The 26,945-nt window shown below is 38.9% G+C and overlaps 1 protein-coding gene across 15 annotated transcripts in view; it reads right to left on the bottom strand.

Moving 5' to 3' along the window:
* Positions 1-26,945, bottom strand: part of PARD3 (par-3 family cell polarity regulator) — a 636,797-nt gene that overhangs the window by 196,357 nt on the left and 413,495 nt on the right. For 6 of the 15 annotated variants that reach the window (XM_045786400.2, XM_045786399.2, XM_045786394.2 and 3 more), the window contains 4 exons: positions 22,583-22,772; positions 17,447-17,598; positions 16,348-16,392; positions 11,211-11,438 (listed from right to left, as the gene is read on the bottom strand). In XM_045786400.2, the coding sequence (XP_045642356.2) occupies positions 11,211-11,438; positions 16,348-16,392; positions 17,447-17,598; positions 22,583-22,772 (615 nt within the window). The remainder of the gene's footprint in view (positions 1-11,210; positions 11,439-16,347; positions 16,393-17,446; positions 17,599-22,582; positions 22,773-26,945) is intronic. The other 9 variants (XM_045786403.2, XM_045786402.2, XM_045786398.2 and 6 more) reach the window with 5 other exon arrangements.

The following is a 26,945-nucleotide window of genomic DNA, read 5'->3' as shown; positions in this document are numbered from 1 at the left end:
AAAGCCTGTTACAACTTGCAGATGGGCTTTGCTAGTGAAAATCACTAGCCTTACAAATACACGCTGAGTTAAGGCTATACTGTTTTGTGGTCTACGCAGAGCAGTGAAAGAGTATCCTGGTCAACTAGCCCAAAGACATGCTAATTATCTGTAGCCTTTTCACACGTGAGTCACGTGAGAGAATACAAATACAGCTTTCGCAGGGATGAAGCACCTTGCCCGACACCCGTAAACGCGGCTGTGCTCCACCTGATAGCGAACTGCTGTTTCAACCCTTTGGGAAACAGATGTGGCCTGATCTTTGAGATCACCATCCGAATCATTATAAAGCAATTCTCAGAAGTTCTCGGGAACTATAAAACCTGGGTCTACTGGTATGCTCAAGATAGATAAATGGATGCTAGTGAATTTTCTAAAATTCCCAACATGCAAACCTCCTTTTACCTATACTTCCATAACTCCTGGTACAAACTTTAATTACTGCACTCCCCATACGAAATGATGACATGTCTGCCTCCCATTCTCTAAATTTCTAAAATGAGGACTGCCAGGCAGACGCAGACAGCAGATGAAAGACTACCGGTAAACCTGACTCATGACTTTATCCCAACCAACCAAATTCTTCTCCAGTCTCTGGGTATCACTGTTCCTCGAGTTTCAGAACAGTATCTACTGTCCTCTAATCGAGCCTGACAAAACTAGCCACACCCCAACTACAACAACATCAGGAAGGCTCACTGTACTTAGTTTTGCTCTAATCAGTTTCTGGTATCTTTTTATGCGATTATTGTTAGTGCAATACGTGTTGTCTGATGGATTTTAGAACCCTCTACAATATCTGAAACTATAAACAAAAAAATGAGCTCAATAAATGTAAATGACTTAGTCTTCCACAGCAACCATTATCATAAATCATGAATGGAAGTATCAGTAGCAGTTCTGCTAGTTTTCCGCCTAATAGTTTTGGCAGAAGTACAAGGGGCATATGTCTGCTCCTGGCTCGGTAACAGAATAAAGGCAGGGCCTTCACAACTGACTATATGCTGAAGTCAGATTTGTTGCCAATTCTTTTCATATTCACAATAGTTTTCTGGTGTATGTAATACAACTTATTTCCTAAATTGGGTGAAACAGAGAAAATTAGTATTAAATTATTTATTAACTTCGGGTTTTGTAACCTCATTTTATAGAATCAAAAATCCTAGCTCCGTCTCCTGCCCCAAGCAAGTGGACTGTTTTAAAATGATACTTGCACGTTTGAGAATTCTTTATGCTTATTCGGAACATTCTAATTTAGATAATACATTATCACAGAAACTCTTCTGGGGGTGTACTGATTTAACTAATCCCTTGGAATGCCAACTAATTAAAAATATTTAGCAATATGTGGCTTCATATGTACAAACATAAGATGTTCTTTTAGAGTATCATAGGATATATACTTTGAACTCTAAGATTATTTGATAGAAAAAAGTCAGAATCTCTCACTTGACCCTGTCCCCATGCAGAATTATGGTGCTTATCAGAAGCTTAAATAAATTGGCTACACAGGTGTAACTGTTTTAAATACGTATAGTCAAGGTCACTGATAATACTGGTGAATTATTCTTTAAAGTTTTACAACCAGTCTTTGTACATTAATACCACCTTTATAACAAGGTACATAAAATACTTTCATTCCTCAAACTGAAAGAAAATACAAAAAAAAAAAATCTGGCAACATATTAGCAGTAAATGGCTTGATCGATTGTGTTCCCGCCATAAATTACAGTGCAAGAACTAATCATAAACTTACTTTTAGGTTGATCCATTTACATGCTATGTTTTACATTTTTTTTCTCTTTAATTTTGCTCATCTTTACAGATTATTTGATTTCCTCTTGCAGATCACCTACACAAAGAAAGATGATTACCTCCTTCCAAACAAAAAGAAATTTCTATTTTTGACTAACACTTCTGCCTATTTTAGCCTGCTCTATGCACTGAACTTTCCCACATGATTACCTAGGAAGGCAGACACGTTTAAGTTTCTCTTTCGGGAGGCTTAACGTGAAGCTGCTCATTTCTCTTTAATGCAGCACCGTCATTCTGCAATTAAAACATACCTAATTACCATGTTTTCAACAGATGCAAATGCAGCTCAATTAAAATTCTAGTCCATGTTACAAATTAAGCTACTTAATTCTGCAAGGTATCATGTTAGGACTGGGTCACCAAGAAGTTTGGAAAAGATTGGGCACCTATATGTTAATGATTATGGAGGAAATGACGTTCGGTTTCAATTGAAACTCAAAGTTCTGCAGCTCCTGCCATAAATAAATACTTCTATCTAGTTACCACAAACATTTTCCGGTCAAAACTTGACTCTAAACCACATGGTCCTGAGAGCATTTTCTCCCCCATTGCTGCTGTTGATACTGTTAATGATTTCTGTTGGTTGCTCATCTACAGTCCATCTCCCCCTTTCTTCCTAATGGAACTCTGACCGTGTTCAGGAACGCAATCTAGCTCCAACAGGTGAATTCAGCATTAGACCAAACTACGAGAGCCTGCCCCTTGATTTAATAGTCCAGTGTTACTAGTCCGAGAATACCCCCACCCCAGCCTGCATAGACAGGCTCCATGCTTGGGGAGATAGCTCACTCTGTTCTGTTGCATATGGACAAGAAAGCAAAAGGCCTCTGAGCTCTGCGATTACCCTCCGGGTAAGCTGAATTGTGGCTAGTGCAGCGAAAGGGGCAGGAAGATGGTGGATCTTTGGTAACACCGCCAGTCTATGGAATCAATGGTCCCTGAGGCTGCGCAACTCCAGAGCTCAGCTATGTAAGACAGTGCATCTCCTCACGGTTACAGCCGGTCTGAGTTGGATTTTCCATTAAATGTAGCTGAAAGCATCCTAATAGGTACACTGTGTAAATCAAACAGTAGAGCAGCTGTGGAAGGTCTACAGTCTATCACAAGTGTAAGAGTTAGCAGTTAATGTAATTCTGGTAGCTGTGACAACTTTGCTAGAATTAAATGATTTGTTCAGACTTGATACTAGAGTTAAATGAATGGTTCAATAGGTATAAACAGGGAAACCAAAAAGAAAACGATAATATTACTTCTTAATCACCAGTAAACAAGTCCTTTCCTCTGAGGGCACAGCTCAAAGAAGCATCATTAAATATTTGTTGAGTGAATGACAGAATGATTGAACAGTCGATCATATGGAGAACTATCCTTTATTGTTCCCTACTTATGAAGCACTACCCTAAGGTATCAGAAATACCTAATGATTGAACCACCTATTCTTGAGTAATTTACAATTTATTTTGGAACACAAAGAATTAAATGGAGTAACTGTATACAGGATGACTAAGTCTTTGGAATTTATCTTCTTAAAACTTAAAATTAGTAAGTTCAAATGAGACATTAGTAATTGGAAAATTTCACTAGACTTAGCAAATCCACTGGCCCCTACCAATTTCCACTGACTAATCTTAGGTTAAAAAAAAAAAAAGTGATAAAAATTAATGAACACTGGACCCCCGGACACTGCAAAGTCCTAAGCAGGATTCAAGAACTTTGGGGATATAAATATTATTTTTGTTTCTTATTTTAGTTGAATATTTTGACTTTGGAAAAGAAGAAAGATGTGGAAAATGAACAGCTAGTGATACAGATGGTGTCGAATAACAGGATCTGCTTTTCTGGACTCTGACTTTTAACATTAGAATGATGAGCTCTTGGCAATGGAAAACTCAGCTTTTTCAAAATGTTAAAAAAAAAAAATACAAAGCTGCCACGAAACATGAAACATGAAGAATTAAGAAGCTTTTACCCTAAAATGTGGGGTGGGAGTAACCGGTAGGATGAAGAACCAAGAGTCTGACTATGAAAGGAGAGAAAGATACGAAGAACTCACATGATATTTGCCATGCGCTATCACAGAAGTGGTTTCAGCAACTGGGGGACAGGTCAAATAGATGATTCCAAAAACACTCTATTCTAAAAGTATATTTAGTTCATTAAAGAAAAACAATAACTGTTTATGTTGAAGAGTTGGGTAGAAGGGCAAAAACAATTAAGATCACTCTTCCAAAGAACTGAAGACTTATTATCAGAAACCATTTTTCCCTTCTACTTTATATTCTAAACTTCTCTTTAATGCATCCCTCCAAATTAAACAGAAAAAATACTCCTGAAGATGCTGGTAGAATGTTACCTCCATTATCCTTCCATTCCCAAGAGAATGCTCAGAACAAGTACAATGCGGGTCATACCCCCAATTTTCTGAACCCTTGCACATTAACTTTCAGCATCTAATTGATTTTTATATTCAAATGATGGTCCACAATGGATACTGCTTCCTGTCCATGGAGACAATGTAGAGTGAAGTTGAAGGTGTTCCTTCTGACAGCCCGGATGCATTGGTTACACAACCAAAATGGCAGCACCCATCACTCTACTGTTGGAACTTCCACTAAAAAATGTCACTTTTAATCAAGGAGTGAGCTTGGCGTCGAATGTTTTAACACCACAGAGTATATTACTTACTGTGTCAAGGTTAAGAGATTCCAGGTCACTGTTCTGACTCTTTTAAGTGAAAAAATACAAAAACAAAAATAAAGAACAACATGTGCAAATGTGATAAAATAGTGAATGGCTAGTCATGCTCTATTTTGCTATATATTGAGAAATCAAAATCACTGTCCCCCAAAAGCCAGTGTTCTAAACTATCAGGCCAGTCCCTACTCGGGAATCCACCAAAACTTCTTGAGGTTAAAAAAAAAAAAATGCTTTATACTAAAAAGTCTCAGACACATTCTACATAATCGGGGCTTTAGAAAGTCAAGGGAAGACTAGATTGCTTGGGAAGAAGTTTCCTGAAGAAGACAGTCTAATGTACCCATGAGAGTGTAGGGGCACAGGCAGGGGGAGAAAGAAGATACACCTCCTGGAGATTACATGGTCTAGGCAAGAATGAACTGGGAGGCTTGAAGGACTCTGAGAATAAGCATGTGATTACCGAGCTTACTCAGCAAATCTACAGATAGCAGGACCAGTCAGGAGAGCCTAACAATAACTTCAGATATTAAATAATGAGGATTTGGGCTAGGTTGAACAGAAGGAGTGAAATTAGTAGATTTCATGGGGAAAATTTAAGAAAGCTTGGTAATGGAGTGATTACACAGTACGATGATGATTCTAAGTTTCAGAGCCTGGAAGTGCTAATGAGAAAAATCACATCATCATCATCCATCTTTATGTGTGAGATGCTAAGCGTGTAAAAGCAGTTTCTTCCTTTTCTTTGGCACTGCCAAGCATCATTACTCACCTGGATTACTGCATTACCGACATATAACTGAGTTTCCTGCCACTGGTACTGCTCACTCACCATGCCGTCCCTGATAACCATCCCCTATCCTACAACCCCAGCAATCATACGCTTACTTGAAGTTCTTCAAAGGTTCTTTAAGATTCTTTGTATAAAATACAAACAATTTAAACAAAGTTGTCTGTGATTTGTCTTCTGTTTTCATCTTAAACCTCATTCTTCATTATGCTGTCACCTGTACTCTACACATCAACCTTAATCAAACAATGGCAATGCAGGGAAGGTCCCCACTCTTTATGTTCCGCATGCTCGCTACATGCCCAGGTGAAGACCGCTCAAGCAATGGCACTCACCTCCATTAATACCTCTTCTGGGAAGGCTTCTCCCCACTACCTCCCTTTCTGCTCTAAGTACACATAGGCTACGTGGGTACCCCAACCTTCAGTGCCATGGTAACATATGCACTACGATGGCCCTTAACCACATTACTTCTTAAGTATGGGTTTATCCGCTGGGTTGAACCACCCCATGGCCCCCAGGAACTTAGAGCCTAAATATCAGATTTTAGGTGCCACAACTCATAAATACACACTTAAATACTTTTAAGTAGTTTTAGTGTAGAGGTTTTCCCATTTGGAAGTTGAGTATTCTAGAAAAATCACAGGACTATGAATCAGAAAGTATGCATGCATGAAGTACGATTCAGTTTCCCAAGTATGCTCTTGGTCAACTATTTAAATACTCTTTCCTTATCAAAAAGTGCTTAAAATGAGGATTCTATAATTCGAACACTTCAGATGTGACTTTTCATCATACCTGCAGCTTAAGTTAATATTCACCTACAAAAAGAAGTGGGAGGAATAGCTTTGGCTGCTTCACATGCTTACACCCATACTGTATTGAGAAACTTCCAAAAATTAATCAAAGCTCCTTTTCTTAAACAGCAGGTGATACTGAAGTATACCAGTTGGCTTAAAAGGACAGGACCGGCTACTCCTAGCATTTCAGAACAGAGTTTTTACAGGTGAACATCCAATTATCTATATTAATCAAATAAGTAACTTTTTACAAAGTATTTTGACGTTGAAACCCATATCCTGAACTCTGTCACAGTACATTTTCTATGATCCAATGGGTTTTGCCAAGATAAAATTAGACCTCGTTTACGTGTTTCACTCAAATCCATAGTACTGAAAAGTGCCTAGCAGTGTGCAGAAGGCAGACCATAGAAAATCTGAGATATCTGCAGAAAACTCCAATATGCTGTTTCATAACTAATAAACAAAAAAATTTACCCATATTAGCTGATTTACTAACATAAATTTACCTTCTTCAAATCTCGTATGGTGAACCTAAGTATGTACATTTTAGAGCCATGTCTTTTCTTATATCCTGATAAAAAACTACAAAAAGGGGGCAAAGTTGTCTGTTTTCAAGGCATACGGTTTTCACATTCAAAATTATAAACTAGATCTATCTTAAAACCAATAGGTACAATTAATAAGAGAGTACATGGTTTCATGATGTTTTATCTCCGGACCCCAACAAAAGTGGTTTCTGTATTGATAGGAAGACTTATAACTTGGCAACTTTTAACAGAAAAAAAAAAGGGACCCTATATTTTTCAAGAAGAAAACAAAGCAATGTTATTGCATGTATTTTCTTGGTAGCAACAGAAACTGATTTATTATGGGAGATGCAGAAGCCACCTGCTGGGAGCCAGGCAGGGTATGTAATTTGCATAGAAGAGGGAGCAGATTGTGGATGCCCTGACCTGTCGAGCACAGGTAGGGCCTCGGAGATAATGGGTCCCAGAATACAAAGCTCCATCTTGATCCAGACAGACACACACAACATGGAGAGGCCAGATGGATTAAATGAGAGACAAAAACGCTGGCTTCTGCCATCTCCACAGGAAGAACGTAAGTGTTACAGAAGATGACAGATACCAGATACCACATGGAGCCCGCCCCAGTCTCTTGGCCCCCGTTGTTGTGCCCATGCCATGATTTCGACACCGCTGAGAAGAGGCAAGCCTGTTCGGAGCCATGAAATATAGTCACCAGGGAGATGCTCGACCCAACTGACAGGAGCAATCAAGCATGCCTATGCCTCAGCATCTTGCCTGAAGGGCTAAGGCGGGAGGAGAAAACAGGAGTTGGAGCAGTCCCGGGGACCGTCTGCCCCGATCCTCGGCCTCGGCTCCCAGCCTCCCAGCCTTCCCGCAACAGCCCACCCTCCATCCCCACACGTCTGGGGCGCAATGGCTGGGGGAACAAAAGGGCTGTCTGCTAGGACAGTGGTCCTCTTTCCGGAACCACGTTCAATAGTGAAAGGGCATTTTCACTGCCACCAGTGGCTGTGAGGGCGTCAGATCACAGCACAGGAAAGCACCCCCTGCCAGAGGCCCACAGAGCACAGACAATGGCAGGACAGAGGCTCGCACGCCACAAGGGCCAGCACCCCGGAAGGTGGGGATGCAGAGTACAACCAGAAACAAGGACGCGGATGCTGGGAAGGAAGTGGTGACAGGTGACAGGAAGTGGACCAGGCCACAAGAATCCGGAAGCCAGACTCGGAAAAGGAGGCTGTTTAGGAAACCAAAGGAAGAGGAGAATGAGCTGGCCTTTCTCATAACTGGAGCCACAGAACACCTTTTTGTATCTAGTCAGATGTCAAGATGACAGTTTAATGATCACCAGCAGTAACACCAGGCCGGAGGGACTTTTTTAGACGTCACTTAGGCACCAAAGGTCTAGCACATATGCAGGTTTAGCGTGGCACAGAAACAGGGATGGCAAAGTGACACCACCACCCCCTCCTCCTGCAGAGTGAAGGTCTCTCCGCTGCTTCTCTCTCTCAGAGACACAATGGTGCTCGGTAAGCAGGAGCTTACTTACTGACGTAATGAGCATTCACTGAATCCTATGGTTTGCCAGGCCCTGTGCTGGTTATGCGGGACTAACACAGACACGGTGGTGCCTTCTTTTGTGGGCCCCACAGAAGGCGAGAGAGCTTAGCAGGCAGGATTTAGGCAGATAAGTGAACAGGTACACAGAATCACGGAATGAGGAACTAGAAAGGACCTCAGAAACCTTTGACATCATCTAAACCAGAGCTTTTCAAGAATTTTCTAAAAAACTGCAAACTACCCTCCGTTAAAATTAAAATTTACAGACAACTACAATGTATTAAAGTAACTTTAAAAAAAAACCCACAAGTGCCAAGGCAACAGAGGGGTGACAGCAGGGTGAAGGGTAAAGCTGGTGGCTTTGCAGAGTCCCAGCTGCTCAGCCTCGCCCTGACTTCTGGACTCCCCCGAAGCCACTGAGGCACCCCTCCTGACCAGAGGTCAAAACACACAACTTTGAGAATCAACAACCCAGTTGTTCAAATCTTCAGTTTCACAACGAGGAACTTAAAGCCCAAGGGTTTGAGGTAGCTTGACCAGAATCCCAAATTCACGAGAAGAATAAGGACTAGGATGCGAGTCGCCTGAATCCCAGCGAGTGCCCACTCCGCTCCACTGATGCGAGCTCCACAACTCAGACCGCGAAAGTCTGAGATGTACAACAGCTGTCTGTCTGTTTTTTTTTTGTTTTGTTTTGTTTTTTTTGTATCCTGAGTTCAAGAGACTGATCTGGAGAAAGAAAATTCAGGACTTTTTTGGAAAACACAGCACTCTGTGGTCGTAGACGCACAAGTCTTTCCCTTCTCCTGTCCAGAACTTCCTCTTTGGTTTACAAAACGTAATTTGTCTATTTGCTTGTTTTTGTCTCAATGGCAGCTGAATGAAAAAGTTTTAACATAATGTATTTAAACCAGTTATTTCGAATTATAAAAAGAAACTAAGTTTGTATAGGGACAAATTTAGTTGTCTCTCCACACTGGTGAGAAACTCTGAAGCCTGTTCCTATCAGAATTAAAAACGTGCCTTGTGTTGATATTTATTCCATCCTGATACATTGGAAATGAGTGTTACATGTGAGAAAATTACATTTACGAGTGAATTTAAATAACATTTTAACCAGAACAAGAAAAAAATTCAAAAGCATCATAAACTGTAGAAGCTTAAAAAAGAACTAATAGTGAGGGGCCAAGGTACTAATATGTCTTAGCAAATACACACCCAGGACAGACAGAAGCAAAACGCTACCATAGTAGGGCTGCACAAGGCATACTGGTGAGGCTGCAGGGGAACCACTGATAAAGTGGGAAGAAACTCAAGAGGGCTGAAAGCGCGTATGACTCAGGATCTTGGAGCCCAGACTTGGCAGCAAAAATACGAAATATGTTCTTCATCTGGCAAGAATAGGTTGCATACATTTGAAATCACTGGCTGGATAAAGTGAAAAAGCTCCATCCAGCTCTAGATGGAGAATGAGGTAAAGCGCCGGAAAGGCGGGGGGAGGGGAGGTAGAGCAGAGCTCTCCCCAAGTTTTGCTTTGCACGCTCCATTGTGGCAGTTTTCGTCTTCCCAAACACATTATATGTGCAACAGGCGAAAACTACGTAATTTCGCTTTCAGTCTCTTCAGAGTATGATTTTTATCTAAAACTTTTCTTCCCCACCACAGTCTTTTTTTTTTTTTTTTTAAGATTTTATTTATTTATTTGACAGAGATAGAGACAGCCAGTGAGAGCGGGAACACAAGCAGGGGGAGTGGGAGAGGAAGAAGCAGGCTCATAGCGGAGGAGCCTGATGTGGGGCTCGATCCCACAACGCCGGGATCACGCCCTGAGCCGAAGGCAGACACTTAACTGCTGTGGCACCCAGGTGCCCCATCCCACCACAGTCTTCCTTAGGTATTTATGACAGGAGCAGCTGACCCAAAAGTTAAACTGCAAGTGAATTACAACCCACGTAAATGCTCTCTGGTCTCCACCTGAACCGTGAGCAGCAGTGTCTCTAACCTTCCTAACAACAGTTAAGTACACAGAGTCACGTTTGAAGTTAAAAACTAAAGTACAAAGTAATAATTCTGAACAACAGCTTTTACTATTAGGGCTCTTAAGCCCCTTCTAAGTAAAGATACTGAAGATTTTCTCTGATTTTTAAAACCAACGGAATGGTTATTTTTATGCCACGAATGTTTAACTATGCAGACAGCTCCCCATAACATGAACATATTTATAAATATTACTTTTTTCTCAATATTCTATGGAAAACATATTGCTCACTCATAATAACCTTTGACTTTCAGTAATCTTAGCTTAAAATATTCTGCAATTTTGAAATGTACACATATACAAATATGCTAGTTCAGATCAAGGGACGCAAGAGTAATTCATAAAAATAAAACAAAAATACGTTTTCAAAAGCATAGATCATTACATATAGTCACTGAAGATATCACATTATAGCAGTGATTTTCAAACATTTTGGTCTCAGGATAACTTTAAATTCCTAAAAATTACGAAGGACTCAAAATAATTTTTATGTGGATTATCTCTATTAGTATTTACTGAATTAAAACTGAGAAGATCTAAAAATATAAATTACTTTATAAAAAAACAAAATTTATGTTAACAGAAATTGTTTTCATAAAACGATAATTGTACCGGCCAAAAACAATGAGTGCAAACAACCGCACTGTTTCATAATTTAGCAAATCTCTTTACTATCCGGCCGGAAAGACAGGTTCTTCTATCTGTTCTGCACTCATTCGACTGCAATATCAGATGACTTGTCTCTAGAAAACCCAACTGTATCCTTGTGAGAGAACAAAGGTACAAAGACAAATGACATCTTATTATTATGAAAAGTTCAGACCTCATTGATCCCTCTGAAGGATAATGGGGATCCCTAGGGCTCCCTGGAGCACACTTTAAGAACTGCTGCTCCCCAGAGCTGTCTGTAATTGCTATGCTTTCAGACATTGTAAACTTACACGTCTCCATGCCTTCATCATCATCATCTCCCGCAGGTTTATCATAAGACTTATCGATGGCAGCTCTGAAGCTCTCATTGCAGCCCCTTCCTCTGATTATCCGCGGCCGTGGGCGGTGGAAAGGAATATCCCCATTCAGAGTCACCTCAGCTACTGCCGTCTGCAGACTCTCTAATGAGCTCGACTTCTTCAGACCCAGGGAAGGTCCTACATCTCTGCTGGGGGAACCTTGGAGATTTACAAAAGTGAAATGTTAGTTAGAATTAGTGGTGAGAATTATATACCGAATATCTCGGATTGTGGGAAACATCAGGGGCGTTAATTATTTGCTGAGTTCTAAAGTGTGGATGCAAATGTTATAGAAATAAAGTAATAGTAACTAATTTTAATTTTTCCCAAGTATATATTAAATTTAGTCTATGTTTTCTATTTTCATTAGGAAAAACTCTAAGTTATTAGTCTCTATTTTTAGCTCAAGAGATAACATTTTGGTCAAATCATTTGCTCCAAGTATGTAAATAATCTAGAAGAACCAGAATAGCCCAGAAGCTCACTTGAGAAGTAGGGATGATGAGAAGGCTTAGATAAGCGACCAAGATAAGCCTTGTAACTTAACTGAAATCATTTACGGCAGAAACTAAACTTTCACCTCAACGAGCTCCAGGAATTCTCCTCCTCGTTACACTGCGGGTTCACACAACTCAGTAGGTAAAACGAGCACAAAAGACCACTAGTCACTAAGACAAGCAGGGCACCCCGGCACCAGGCAGAAACCGGATTCTGGGAAATATTAACGTTCTCTGGAAAGGCCAATGCACGATCCGAATAGAAACAAATTACATAAGGTCTCTCACTAGGGAGCAGTCAAGGAGGAGAGACTCGAGAGCTGAACATGAGGACGTGTATCTCCAGGCTCAGGAGTAATAGCTGCTTGAGGAAGAAGTGATGAGCGGAGGAAAGAACACTTCACAATTAACGAAGGAAATTTCAGTAGGATGGCCGGGGAGAATTGAGGGAAGGAACAATTTGGCTGTTTCTGGAGGATATGGGGCACGGAGGCCTGAGAGAGCACAAGTAGTACCAAGCTTCAGAAGGCAATCAAAACGGATTTCTTCAAGCAAGGAAGACAGCCTCATCCGTCACCGCCCAACCCGGCCCTCAGAGACAGATGAAGTCTGCCTCTCGATGACCGAAATGCCAGCTTTGTACCACCACCAGGGCAACCCAGCTTTAGAACTAGCTTGTCACTGACACTGTTAAAAAGACAGGTACAAAAAAAAGGGAAAGTAGGGGAGAGCAGGTCGTGTATCTGTACGTGGGGTCGTCAGCCCACATGTTAATCAATAATTAAGGCACAGCCTTGATATGTTATCACCTAGAAGGCAAATAATTATGGCATGGGCTTTGCATGGCTCGGGGTAGAAAACAATAAAAGTTACTAAACTGAGAGTCAACAAGAATTATCTTTTTAAGATCCACTTACATTACATCTTTCACCTAATTTTCACAATGGGGTAGCAGTTTTTGTTAGAATAAATATGTCAAAAATGTAACACAGGCAGAAAGGCAGACAGGTGACTCTAATGAAGAAATAATATTCCATCAATTATCGTGCTTGGGAGAAAAAGATGATTTATTGAACTTTCTCAGTGCAGGACTGTATATATTTGATTGTTTTATGACAAAAAATTCCCATGAAATGTTTCTTTCTAGGATGATCAATCTTACTTTTTCTCTTGATAGCACTACAATTTTTGACAAGTTCATGTTCTAAATACCCATAAAAGTCATGTCACAGGAAGGGAAAGGAAGTTTGTTCCAGAACTAAACAAAAAGTAAGAAATCAAGGAGTCAAAGAGAACAGGAAAAGATCACTCGTAGGCAGGGATCTTTTATATTTCCTAGAATTAGCACAGGGAAGGTCTTTTTCCAAATAACTTATGCATATCAATTTTCATAACCTACCAGTTGCATTTGCATCTATAAACACTTATCGGGCAAATATTTGGCACTTTTTTGGGAGCATAAAGGACATGTGTATGTATATATGCATGTGTGTCTATTCATATCTATCTATATTTCTCCAATAAAGATTTCATGCTTCCAGTAAAGATTTTCATAAAAACATCACTTAGGTATATTGTTTTTCTTTATGAAAAGTTAGCTGAGATTTGACTTAATATACTCATAGCACTAAACATTTTAATAATGAAATCCAGAAATAGCATAAGTATTTATTAAAATAAGTGTATGTCTATATATACATGCATATAAATATTTATATACATATACATAAATATATATATATATGTATGTATTAAGACACATACAGGCAAATCTGGTGAAAAAACAATGATGAAAATATAAATAAGCAATAGATACTTTGTAAGCATAATTTAAGACTATCTACTCTTCTCTCTGAAATTATAACACTGTACTATAACATTTTGGCCATCATGTGTACTGTGTATATAGGAAATCGATGAATTACTGCCTCTATATTTATGGATGGTTGAAAATCCTCAGAGTAAAAAGTTATACAAAAAGTCAAAATTTATAATTTGTGAATCTATAAGACGGATCAGTCAACCACAGGCCTAACCTGGAATGTCCATTTGTTCATATATATTCGGTGGCTGCTTTCATGCTACATCAGAATGAAGTAATTGTTACAGGGACTGTTCGGTCTGCAAGGCCTACGTTGTTTACTATCTGGTCCTTTACAGAAAGAGACTTCTAATTTGTAACATGGACATGATACATTGCAGTATGATGCTTGTCAAAGAAACTTTAACAAAGATTTTGTTAAGTAATACGTTAAGATTCTTGAATGAGGGTTACTGAGAACCCTGACATGATAAGCTTAGCATTTACTAGGGATGAAAATTAAAAATGCCTTTCTCTATACAAAGTATGGGCAAAAATTAGTCTTAGTTACACACACACACACAAATCAACGTCTTTTAATTTTAAAATAATATTCTAAAGCTCTTTATAAATCAGGTCATTAGGATACTTTGCTTATGTTTTATATTCAAAGATTAAACTGTTAGAAACCCAATCCAGAAACCCAATTCTCTTCTTATCCTCTCTTTTCTTTCACAAAGAAAATTTACCCCCCAAATGTCAAAAAAGACCCTTAAATCCAGAAATAAAGGGGAAAATCGTAATCATACTATTTTCCCTAGGCCTATTTTTCTACTACCTACTAATACCTCTCTTGCCGAAAAAAAGTAGAGGATGTCTTTTGCAAGGGCAAAGGGAAATGGAATTCAATTTTCATTATGAAAGGCTTATGGCTAGACAGATGATCTGTGCTGAGTGCCTCTGTGGTTCTACCAAAAACCTTTGGACTGACCTGTAAAATCATGATCATCTTAGCAATTCAAGTGAACTCAAGAAAGAAAAATAACTGAAAATCTGTTCACTGTCCGTTATTTCAACGTGGAAAAGATCTAGTTTAGCCATTTTATTCATGTAGATTTTAAACCAATAGACCAAAAAAAAAAAAAAAAAAAAGGTATTGTGGTGTCTATGTAATGATTTTGTGTCCCAAGGTCTTCTAGCTTACTCTGGTAGGATCGATGGCACATAGTGGGGGAAATAAAAGAGAACAGGAAAAGCTTTTTTTTTTTTTTTTTTTTTACCTAGACCCAACATTTTAAAACACAATAAAAACAAAAGATGGAATTAGATAATAAAATCTGTCTTCTCTCCACGAAAGTTATTTTATGTGTTCAATTAAACTCTGGATAACATCATTATTACTTTTTAATTGCACTAATGCTCTTTTCCTTTTAGTAAAAGTGAGTTGGTCAAATTAAATATTTTCCTGACTTTACCTGACTGGCATAGTTTATGAAGTCATGTTCTTTAACCTAAGAAGTTCGAGTTGGCTTTTGTGAACATTAACTTGGACAGGGCTCACTTCTTTAAAAGTACTGAATGCTATTAACTCCAGAACTTATTAGTAATTTACATTTATGAACTATCGAATAGTTTTCCTTTAGCCCTTTTACAGAATTTCAGTGAATTTCACGTTTGATCAGAGAAATAACTACATAATAATGGCTGAAGCTATAGTTAATTGCCTTCCACTACGGTTAATCTTATGATTTATTGGATATAATTTTTACAATCTATCTTTTACTCTACAGAATGTGAAAACTCCAACCACGTCCACACTAATCTTTACATATGTATATAGATACACATTTCTCAAGCAGGCTAAAACTAATTACTACTGCAGGTTAAAAAGGTGAATTGAAGCTAATTAGTGCTAAGTGATGTGACTACATCATATTGGATCTAGAATAATTAAAACACTATTCCAAACTTATAATAATAAATCATAAATGTGCCATTGTACAAAGCACATTATTTTAATTACACATGAAGACTTTTCTGTGATTATTTTTATAAAATAACATAAAACGTAAATTCTAATACAATGAAAAACCCAGTTCAATATAATCTATTGATGCCACATAATGATCTAGGCAGCATTTCAGAAGCAAGCCCTAATGAGTTAAAAAAAAAACAACCAAAAAACTTTAAAATAGGTTCGCAGCGTCAAGACAAGGAGCTGTGTGCATTATATAGTCTAACTCAACGTCAGACAACTATGAGCTAATTCTTGCATCTGAAGAAGAACTAAGGTTTTCCGAGCAAATAAAGATAGCAACATTGGACACTGTCCTTCAGTGAAAACGACTTATGTTTATGCTATTATCCTTCAAATCAAAATCACCACTTTGAGGATCACTGTTTGGACGTCAAGCTAGGCATCTAACAAACGACTGAGACGCTTAACAGTCTACTAGGAGGATCCTGTTTTCAGGATTTGCATTTGTATTTAGTTGTGACAAAACACCTCTACACAAATACTATTAAACTCCAGGTTGTTTTAACATCTTTGAAACACTGAATTATATTTGCACTTAGTATGCGCTACACTGGTAAATTCCTTCTAACAGAAAATCTTTCTTCTCTTGTACAGTTTGATTTCCTACAATAAAAACACCCATGCAAGACTGGACTATTTAGGTTTACACGCAATATGATTGGCAGCTCTATAATTATGATCAGCTCCTTGGACCACAGTTTCTATGGCAACGGCCTAACTGTCCATTCTTACCTGCTTTCAGGTCATCCACTGTACTGAGTTTAGTCTCGTCAGCTACTGTTAAAAGGTAAATGTATACTGGTTAGCGCAGTTAGTCCCCACAGCCCAACGTGCTTCAACCATTTCCGGATCTTTTCAGTTAGGTGATCATTCTTAGGTACTATTTCATGCAAATAATATGAAACATCAAGCAAACATTCATAATCAAAAAAGGGGGGGGAAAGCAGTGTCTCCATGCAAAATGCCAGTCATTTCATTTCACAGACACGTGTGTTATTTATAAGTTAGCATATCATAATTAGCCAAGGCAACGCATCGCCAAATTTTTCTTTTATGCATGTGATAAATTAATGCTTTTAGTCTTGAAGTACACAGCCACCAGAGAACAGCATAAATAAGTTACAGCTGATTAACAAAGGTTTTGTAAATCATTTGATCAGTTTATAGATATAATTAATTATTTTACTTTTTTGTTTGCTTTTTTGGTGGATTTTGATTTAAAAAGAGACACTACCTGATTGGTGTTTGATTGAACAACTATGGTTATTTTTTCCTCCCATTTGCTTCCAAATACTTTCTACAACAAATATTCTCTCAAATTATTACTTCAATTACATGCCTTAATTATCAACACATAAGAGCTTCTGTTAAGTAAACCTTAAAGAATAGCAGTGAAACAAAGATATCATGAAGTAACCAAATTCTACACATGGATTGAGATAATGGTTTCTCTCCAAAACTACTTCTTCTAGTTCAAGAATCCCATAGCCAACCAAATACTATTTCAAAAAATTGGTTTTTAACAGCCAAAATGTTAAAACATTTCATCTTTTCAAATAAAGATGCAGGAATATAGCATGATATGCATGTGTTTGTTTCTTTTATCATCAGGAAACATATATATTAACATATTGCACATATGTAAACATGCCACTTATGAGAAATATGGTTATCGCAAACTCAGAGAAAAACTAATTTTTGCCAAATTGCCACATTTCACATTTATTTTCTCTATTGCTTAAAGTAAACAGACATGTGTTTGGGACTATTAATTTTAATCTGAAAGCATCTAAACCTTATTTAGATAAAGATTCATGGAGATTGTACTCACTACCTAAATCCATGCTTTTTGATTTTCGCGTTTTAACGAAATCCAATTGACTGGCATCTGAAAATTGCTTTGTGCGTTTTTCTGACATACTCTGGCGTCCAAATCCTTCTCGTTGAAAAGCAAGAACTGGATCAACATCTGGACTCAAAGAGCTGGTGTGAAGAGAAAGATAAACATAAAAACATTTACTAAAAATAGAGGACATCCAACTTCAGGAAAGATCATATATACCTGTGTGTATGAAGGTATGCATATGTGTATGCCTAGAAATGCTTCAACTAACATAAATACAGTCCATTAAAAAAAAAAAAAACTGTGGCTGAATAGGAAGTGATAGGAAAATACAAAATTAATTTATATTTAGAGTAACTCTTTCTCCATGTGAGTTCTCTCCTGCTCTCTTTCCTTCAGCTTCTTCACTCTGTTCTCCTATCCATTATTATTTCTAAGTGATTATCAAGGATAACGCTGATGCTGGTGCTGGGGTGGCTCAGGCGGTTAGGCGTCTGACTCTCAGGGTCCTGAGATCAAGTCCTGCATTGGGCTCTCTGCTCAGCAGGGAGTTTGCCTGTCCTTCTCCCTCTGCACTACTCCCCGTCCCCACTCACATGGGCTTGTCCTAAAATAAATAAATAAAATCTGATCTTTTTTTAAAAAGATAAGGCTGATGTCTTTTAGACACTGGGAGGATTGAATATTTGAGGAAAACTTTCGTATACGAATACAAATATTGGCAGCAAACAAGGGACTGTATGAATTGCAATCAAATAGAAGTTTCAAAAAGAATTTGTCTGGTCTTTGTATGTATCCTCTATCCTGTGTTTCAGAAAAGAGAAAAACACCGTTGTGGCATGTAGGTTCACGAGGCTGTGGTTTCTCCGCAATATTTATTCAACTGAGAAGAAACCAACTCAACACATCTTTATTAGAACCTATTCTGATTAACGTGTTGTGCTGGGGACCAAAGTTAAAAAAATAAAAACAAAACGATCTCTGTTCTCTACAAGTGCCTAACGAAAAATACTACACCAAGAGCACAAAGCCAATGCTGTGGATGCAGAGATGGGAGAACGATCAGTACTGAAGGGAGGCAGAAAAAGCACGACTAAGCCCAGATGACATTTGATTTCGGTGACACCGAAAGTCATTCAAGCAGAGAAGAAGCCCATGGCAAATCCTCGGTAACAGGATACAGCTGGAAGAGTTTTCCCAGTGGACGTGGCAAGGGATGACACAGGGTCACTCCCACCTGTAAAAATCTGTGAACACTTTGAAGAGTACTGCTACGTGCTCTGAGCACAGTTCATACAGTAAGGTTGTCTGTGCGCTGGGCACACTGAGTAAATACATAGCTCTCCTGGGTCAGCACCCAGCCACCTTCCCCACCCGGCCACGTAGCAGAAAACGCCTCCACAGCGAGCTAAACATACTAGAAGGTGAGGGGCTGCTTCCGCCATGTCAGCTGGGTTGATGATAGCCTTCCTCATGCTTCTGATGGAAGCAAGCTTCTCTACCCTGTATGGCCGTAGACAATTACCATCCATACTGCTAAAGGAGAGTCATCTGGTCTGGATATCCATCAAAAATGTAGCTGCAGTTTACTGTGCGTGAAATGATAGCTGGCTCTGAGAGAAGAGCTAAAGCAAAAATTGTAAAAAGAAAGACATCAAGCGAAATGCTTCGCCCTCAGGTTAAGTGACCTGAAATGTGTCGGGCCCACGTGTATTAATATGCTCGATTAACAGAATAGCGGCCTCACCCATCTGACAAGGCCAGTAAGAGAATTCAAGGACATAATGTGAAAGCCCTTTGTACACTGCAAACCACCATACAAAGTAAGTTACTATCACCCACAAAGACTGTCTATTGCAAATAATCAACGTAATACAAATTACGATAACAGAAATAGGGTCCTCAAGGGGCGCCTGGGTGGCACAGCAGTTAAGCGTCTGCCTTCGGCTCAGGGCGTGATCCCGGCGTTATGGGATCGAGCCCCACATCAGGCTCCTCTGCTGGGAGCCTGCTTCTTCCTCTCCCACTTCCCTTGCTTGTGTTCCCTCTCTCGCTGGCTGTCTCTATTTCTGTCAAATAAATAAATAAAATCTTTAAAAAACAAAAAAACAAAAACCACACAGGGGAACTGAACACTCCTTCCCGATCTTTCCCACCAAGTACGGAGCACGGCCCCTGGAATGAGACAAGGTAGGTGCCCACGACTCCACATTTAAGGAAGCACTCACTCTCACGGTCATGCAAGTTCAGGGTCCACACCTAAGAGTGACTTCCTCCTTATATTTTGCATCCTGGGCACCTGGCTTGCCTCCCCCTTGTCCTGGTCCAGGTGCTGAGAAGAGAAAGGCTGTATCCCACGGGCACTGGGAACTCAGCCCAGAGCCAGAACAACTTTATGTGGTAAAACTCTACGTTATGCCTAATAAACGGTCTTTTCTCTGCATTCTATAGTCAGTCGTTTCATTTTTAACACACCGTGTTTTTTCTGTAAAACTTTGAATTCATTTTTGAAATCTTCGGGCCCCTTCACATACTGCTAAGCTTGCATGCTGTGTACATATGAATGTGTGCATGCATGTATTTACAGCTACAGCCTGTGTTATACACACAATTACATACTGCTTATGCATATTTCTTAAATTTGTATATGCTTGCATATTATGTTTATGTAGTAGTGTTCAGATACGACTATACTTAATATTAAGCTTGTAACTTCCACATACACCCCAGTTGAAAACTACAGTCCCAGAAGTGAAAACTAAAAACCCGTATGATAAGAAAACTAAAAACCCATATGATAAGAACTATGACCCAATTTTGCAACAGCAAACTCTAAATTACATATTTTCAATAAGAATAATTCTTTCATCTGTTGAAAGCTGATCTTTTCAGTCACTCTGCTCATGAAATATACTTTTAATAGAAATGATTGGTAAGAGCCTTTTCAAAGAAATATAAATTGTTGGTGCCAATGTTATCCGAAAACCACATATTGGCATATTTTTTAAGCTAATATCATATCCTTGGGATTATGTTGCCACTAAGATTAGAATCTGCTGTTTTACCTTGTTTCTCCTTAAAAACATTGCTAACATTCCCTAAATCAATTAATGGATTGAAAAAAGTATACTCTATTCGTTAACAGAAGTTTAGCCATTTGACATATTTACCTCCCACAACTGTGTAGTGAACTGTAAACATACACAATTTAAAATGTCAAATGAGTTTGTAAGTTAATAAGTCTTAAAATAACTAAATATTCTTAAACCATGACATAATTAATTCTTCCCTATCAATATACCCATTAAACTAATTTCAGACACAATAAACAGTATACTGAATACTTAACAAGTTCGATTGCAAAACTGACAGCTGATTCTTTAAAGAATGTAACCATACCCTGACCCCCAATGTCATTAAAATTCCAGTTATTAATCCTGTCTTATTGCCCTTTTGTTTTCATAATATTTTCATCAAGGATTAGGGAGATATTGTCAGGCTGGAAAAGCTTACATTTTCTGCTGTGATTCGGAACAGCTGCCATTCTTGTTTGGATAACCCCTTCATTCATATTCTTTTCCTTGCTCCACATTCCCCACAGCAAAATCACGCAAGTCCTCCCCACTGTATCAATGCCCTCAGGGAAATTAATGCCACAATCTATTCCTGCTAGTTACTTATTTATTTTCACCAATACAGTACTTTAGAAGGCCCTGAACAGATCTATTCCTATGGCCACCTTCACAATCCCCATCACGGTGGAGATTCAAAGGCTTTTGTCCCCGAGTTGAATACTGCCAATATCTAAGCCTTACTTTCCCTGTTGTTGCTTTCTCTCTCAGAAAGAGATACAAACTGCAGCAGTGAATGGAACAGCATCTGCGGATTTCAAATGGGATTTTACTTTATATTGTACTTTCCCCCCGTATGTTGAGCCAAAAACCTCATTCACGGATACGCTATTATCATGCAGGCTGGAGTGTAGCTCTTTTTTAAATCCTGTGTTTTCAATAAGAGAATTTTTTAAAAAAGAAAAAGAAGGAAAGACAGAGATGGACTTTTCAAGGATCCAAATAACAGGTAAGACTATTCCAAGAAAACATCTGCAGAACTCCTAGGTACACGTGCTGGATGTTTGTGTGGTTTTGTAAGGAGTGGGGGAAGAGGGCCGGGGAGAGGTGACTCTGCTAAAATGACCACTAAAATGTTAACACAAATCAACAATGGGCCCCCAGACTCCTCCGATCTAATACCGAATGTTGACACAAGTCTGGGTAAGAGTAGAAAAGAGAACGGGTAAGTGGTGAAGGAACAATGCTGTAACATTTAAATATCATTTCGCTGATGTATTCACGGAACACCCCCAGAGAAAGGGCAATAAGAAAATTCTGGTATAATGCTTCACGTGGCTTATGTTAATTATCACTACAACTTCACAAGGTCATCCCTGGGAGGGACTTGCCTTTTGGCTTATGGATGTGTGTAATTACGAGGCATGCAAATTACAGCACACATCCACACTCAGGGGCCACGCACTGGCTCAATTATATCAAATGCTTTTTTCTGTTTTGGAAGATTTGGGGGAAAGAAACAGCAATAGGCTGCCCCAAAAGTCACAATGTTAGAAGCAAGTGGGAAGCATTTTAAATGGCAGGAGTACAGCACTCTGAACGAACCAACCAACCTTTAAAAAGCCTCCTCCCACTCCAAGAACATAGCAACTATGCATTTGACCAAAGTCATCTGTTATAAACTTTCACTCACCTCAGAGATTGGCTTAGCACTGACTTAATAAAAAAAAAAAAAATTCATCAAATTAAAACATCTAAAATAACAGCGGAGCTTTACGAATGAGTAGGTCTTTCTGGTGAATGGTAGTTCTGTCGTAGATTTGGCTGAGGTGGGAAGTACAGCCCTGGACACGCTAAAACAACGGGGCAAGTTTATGGGGTGGAGGGGAATCTTTTATTAAAAGAGTGATAATTAAGAGTATTAAGACCATGAAAACAGAACACGGCCATAAAACAAATGTGATTAACTGTGCTTAATGACAGACCGTTTAAAAATAAAATGAAGGTGATGGCAATTAAGGAAATGTGTTCCAAGCCCGGAGTGCGATCTTACCAGTCTGCTGAATCACTGATTGCAGACTTCGCCCACGTGCCAGCGTCCGTTGTCATGAAGCCCACGTCATCATGGGAGCTGGCGGATGACTGGTCAGACAGATGTGGAGGAAGCACTGGCAGCCTGTCATCTTCTATAATGACAGTGTCATCTTGGGGCATGTTCACCGTAGGGGACAGCTGGTATTTACCTGCCCGGTGGAAAAAAAAGGTAGAGAAATGCTAGATGTAGATCTAAGATATCTATGCGTATGAATGGTAATACTTTACAGCAGTAGAAAAAGTCTAAATTTCCAAACATCTGCTCAATCTGGTGGAACAAAATAGAATGAAGGAAATTCATTTTTCACAAAAAAAATGGCCACTGGAGGCTCGAGTGTGTTTCCTTCTCTGACACGGCAGCTCTGTAGCTCTTGGCATAGTGTTCAATTTCACTGGATTCAGGTTTCCTAAAGCCACAGATGATCTCCAGAACGTCCTCTAACGTGAAAATGCTACACAGAATCTAAGTTGTGAAGGTCCTTTGAAAAATGTTACCAGGAAATTTATAGAGAAGTCCTGCAGACTTGCATCAATGATTCACCCACTCTTTGCTGGGCGCATACTGTGTATCAAGGATGTAAGACAGACTTAAATCTCTGCCCCCAAATAGCTCACACCCTAGGGAAAGAGACAGACATACAAACAGTGATCACTGATTGGTGGTGTGAAGGACGTGCTAAAAGGACTGTGGCCTTCACTGGGGCTGGTAATTGCCTGGGTGGCTGGAGGCAGAGGACGCTGGGGATCCTTACAAAAGTTAACCTCACGGCTGGGCTTTGAATGATGAATATGATCTTTTCTGGTAGGAGAAATGATGACATTGATTTTACACATTGGCAACAACATCAATAAATTCGTGATGGAGAAAAGCTCCTGGTACGTTCAGGTGACACTTCAAAGATGAGTACCTGCAGAATCGAGACCTCGCAGGCAGGTGGCGGAAGTGATCTTGAAAAGGCAGGGTCTAACTGAGCAAAGGTTTTCAGGCCAAGGCAGTGGGGGCTGTACATTTTCACTTATTCAATTCGGATATAACGCTCTTGGTAAGGAGAGACTCACAACTGTCTATACCGATGAGCTTCTTTCGGGGAAATCTGCTCAGGTGCATGGATCAGCATGACAGACGTTTGTATTTCTTGGGAGAAAATCATCATTCAGGCCCTGAATCCTTAAAGATAAAGCTGGGGTCCAAACGATGCCATGTTCCTCCCCAAAACATCCATACTTCTTCTGGCTTCCTCCTCAAATTTTGTGCCATACTTCTGAGTAAGACCTCACTGGACAAGGCTTTGGTCCAAGTGGATACATCAAGAGAGTCCATGCTCACAGAAACACACATCAGGGTATGATGTAGACCCACTGGCCTGGCTCTCCTGAGAGAGCCAGAATCGACAATTTCCCCATCACCTTACAGCAGGATGGGAAAAGTCTCATTTTAAGTCCAATATTCAAATCTGGTAAGCCAGCTCCACTGGCTCCTACCCAAATAAAACGGATTGCTGTCCTTTCCCTACACTAGAACCATTTTACACTTTACACAGGGCGCTCTTTCCCTTTATTATAAACCACTTTTTAAAATAGCACCACAGCAACATGTGGAGAGTTTTTAACATTTTAACATCAGGCTTAAGATCTAATTTTTAAAATAAACATTCATAAGAATGTGCAAGTGATGACTTTTTGTTTTAACACCATTTTGACAATTATGGGATGGCATATATAGGCTAGAAGGACTTCTAAAATACATATTATTCTAGACATTCAACAAAAGAACAAAAATTAAGTTGATATGTATCTTTTGAGGACAACCCACAAAAGAAGACGTGCTAGACGTTTCGAATACGTTCATTATTTAGCACCGACTACTCTATTATGGAAATACTATATGTTCACTAAAACATCAACACAGCATTTTATCAAGAAAAACACTCTATTTTGATTTGAAATGCATTCATTTTGACAAACTGTGAAAAGTAGCAACTTTTTATGAATGCTCATGATTATAAAGCAAATCAAATTTAGCTTGTTTCCCTCTCCTGAATTCAAATTATTTGTTTACTACAACTTGAGTTTGAGGACTTCAGTACAGAAAGACAGAAATCTGTCTAAAAAATTATTATTCATAAATAAGGCTGGACATCCTAGGACTATCACCAAAAGAAATATTTCCTTCTCAAGTCATACTTTTTTGCCCAAAAAGTGTACAGAATGACAAAACCAGAGTTAGCCCTGACAGCTCGCCACTGACAAGGCACGTGTCACAGCATTAAATGCCAAGTCCTCACAAAGGCAAAATTTACTGGAAGGAAAAATTACAATATAATTATAGTGCACTCGCTTTTAAACACAAAAACGAAAACTCTTGGGTTTCCACAATATATTCTGAGAGACGGCCTAATAAGCAATATGGAACATTGAATCGTTCTTCATATGACAATCCTTTTTTTGTAATATACTGTGTTGAGTAGAAATATTGTACCTTAAGTGATGCAAAATTTTATATATAAATGGTAAGAAATTTTCCTAATAGTAAGAAAACAATTGGTTTTTCCTCTCACAAATGATTCTAGGGGCTAATATTTCAAAAGATTTGAGAATTCACATTTTTCATCAGCTTCCCAACTTACAGTTTTCGAATCTGGATGCAGGGATATATTGGGAGTAACGGACAACTAAATTATCTCACTCTATGTTCTACCAAACTCCACCTAGACAATACCTCTTAATGATGTGTGCGGTACCCGGCACATCGTAAACATGAAACCTGCCAATGGCCACCTGAGAAGTCTTTGATCTGTTTTTTGATGGATAAATATTCCTCCTTCCTCAACTAGTTAACTGACAAACTACAAACTAAAATTTAAACCAGTCAATATCTCACAGAGGAGTGAAACAATGAGATACGAAATGATTGTTTACTAAACATTTATTCATTGGTACATTTACATAGAAGGCAATACCATGCATGACACTAGAAACAGATGAAAACTTTCCCAGTGATTTGACTCACAATAAAAATAACATTAATGTTCTAGTTCTCAATGTTGAATTTCTAACAAGATAAAAATATGCTGAGCATAATTATTTTTTAACTCACCACAAATGTCTGACTATAAAAACTACTGAGGTTAAACTCTAAAACGAATACACCAGATTCTGGTTTTGCCTTGAACAGAAAATTTCTTCAGATGAAAATTTGGGGGAAAAAAAATTAAGGTCCCATGTTCCAAAATGTCAACTTGTGATGTATTTTAGTGAACATGTTGGTTAAATTAACCATGCCTGTTATTGTTTTATGAATATTAGTTAAGACGGTTCAGCAATTTAGGAGATAACATTTTTTTAAGTCTTTTACCATGAAGAAATCCTAGGTAGGCTCTCTAGAGATTTCTTTTTGATGACTATTCAGGATTAAAACCCATGATTAGTGGCAAGTAGGCCCATACAGAAATCTTGCCTTGGTCATAACTCTCGCTGACCCGACCAAAACCTAGGGAGACCGATCCAGGTTGAAGTAATGTGGGACTCATGACTCAGGAAAATATACATCCCAAGTGGTTCAGGAACACAGAAACCTTATGGCTTCAGACTCATCACTGAACTTCTCTGGTCCCTAATTCCTCTGAACAGAAGACAATTCAGCTGGAGTAAATGATCTCTAAGGCTGTTTTCAAAGATGAGCTTTTTTGATTTTTAGAACACAGTGGCTGCCAGAACACAACAGATTCTGGAGACCGTCTAATGCCTTCTGCTTAAAGATATGGATAAACCGACGTTAATGAAGAATGGATGTCACTAATACTTATTGTGTGGTCTCAGTATTCCCTAGAGAGGGCTACTTTTAGAAACAGGAAATAACCAAAAACAACACAAAACAAAAAAATCGCCACGGGATCTTGTGACAATGTTCCTTTATCTGTTAAGTGGGAGAGCGCGGCTGATGACCCCTGACATCCTGCCAAGTCTTACATCTCTTCCTTTTTTGATTTATTTTTTAGAAGCTTTTCTCCTGAGATACGTTCCCATAGAAATGAGTTAGAAAGCCTCCAAGCTCCTTCTGGCCTAGAGTCTCACAGGAGAGTTTTTCTAGGTGAAAATTCACCCTGTTTCCATACAGTGAGTCATTTCTTAAAGTAATCAGCTGGAATTTCAATACAAAGGTCTGTTTGAAACAGAGCAGATCAAAAGTAAATACCATCCCCTCCAGTAGTGTCTACGTAAGAGTTACTCTGAATGTACAGAAGACAATCAGCAAGCAAACAAGATCTACCTGAGAGATTCCCATGTACCTAGATACTGTGCAAATCAACAAATACTAGTGC

This window comes from Ursus americanus, chromosome 31 (genome assembly GCF_024610735.1).
Source record: "Ursus americanus isolate L20-20 chromosome 31, mUrsAme1.1.p, whole genome shotgun sequence".
NCBI classification, from domain to species: domain Eukaryota; kingdom Metazoa; phylum Chordata; class Mammalia; order Carnivora; family Ursidae; genus Ursus; species Ursus americanus.
This window is presented reverse-complemented; position numbering and strand designations above follow the sequence as displayed.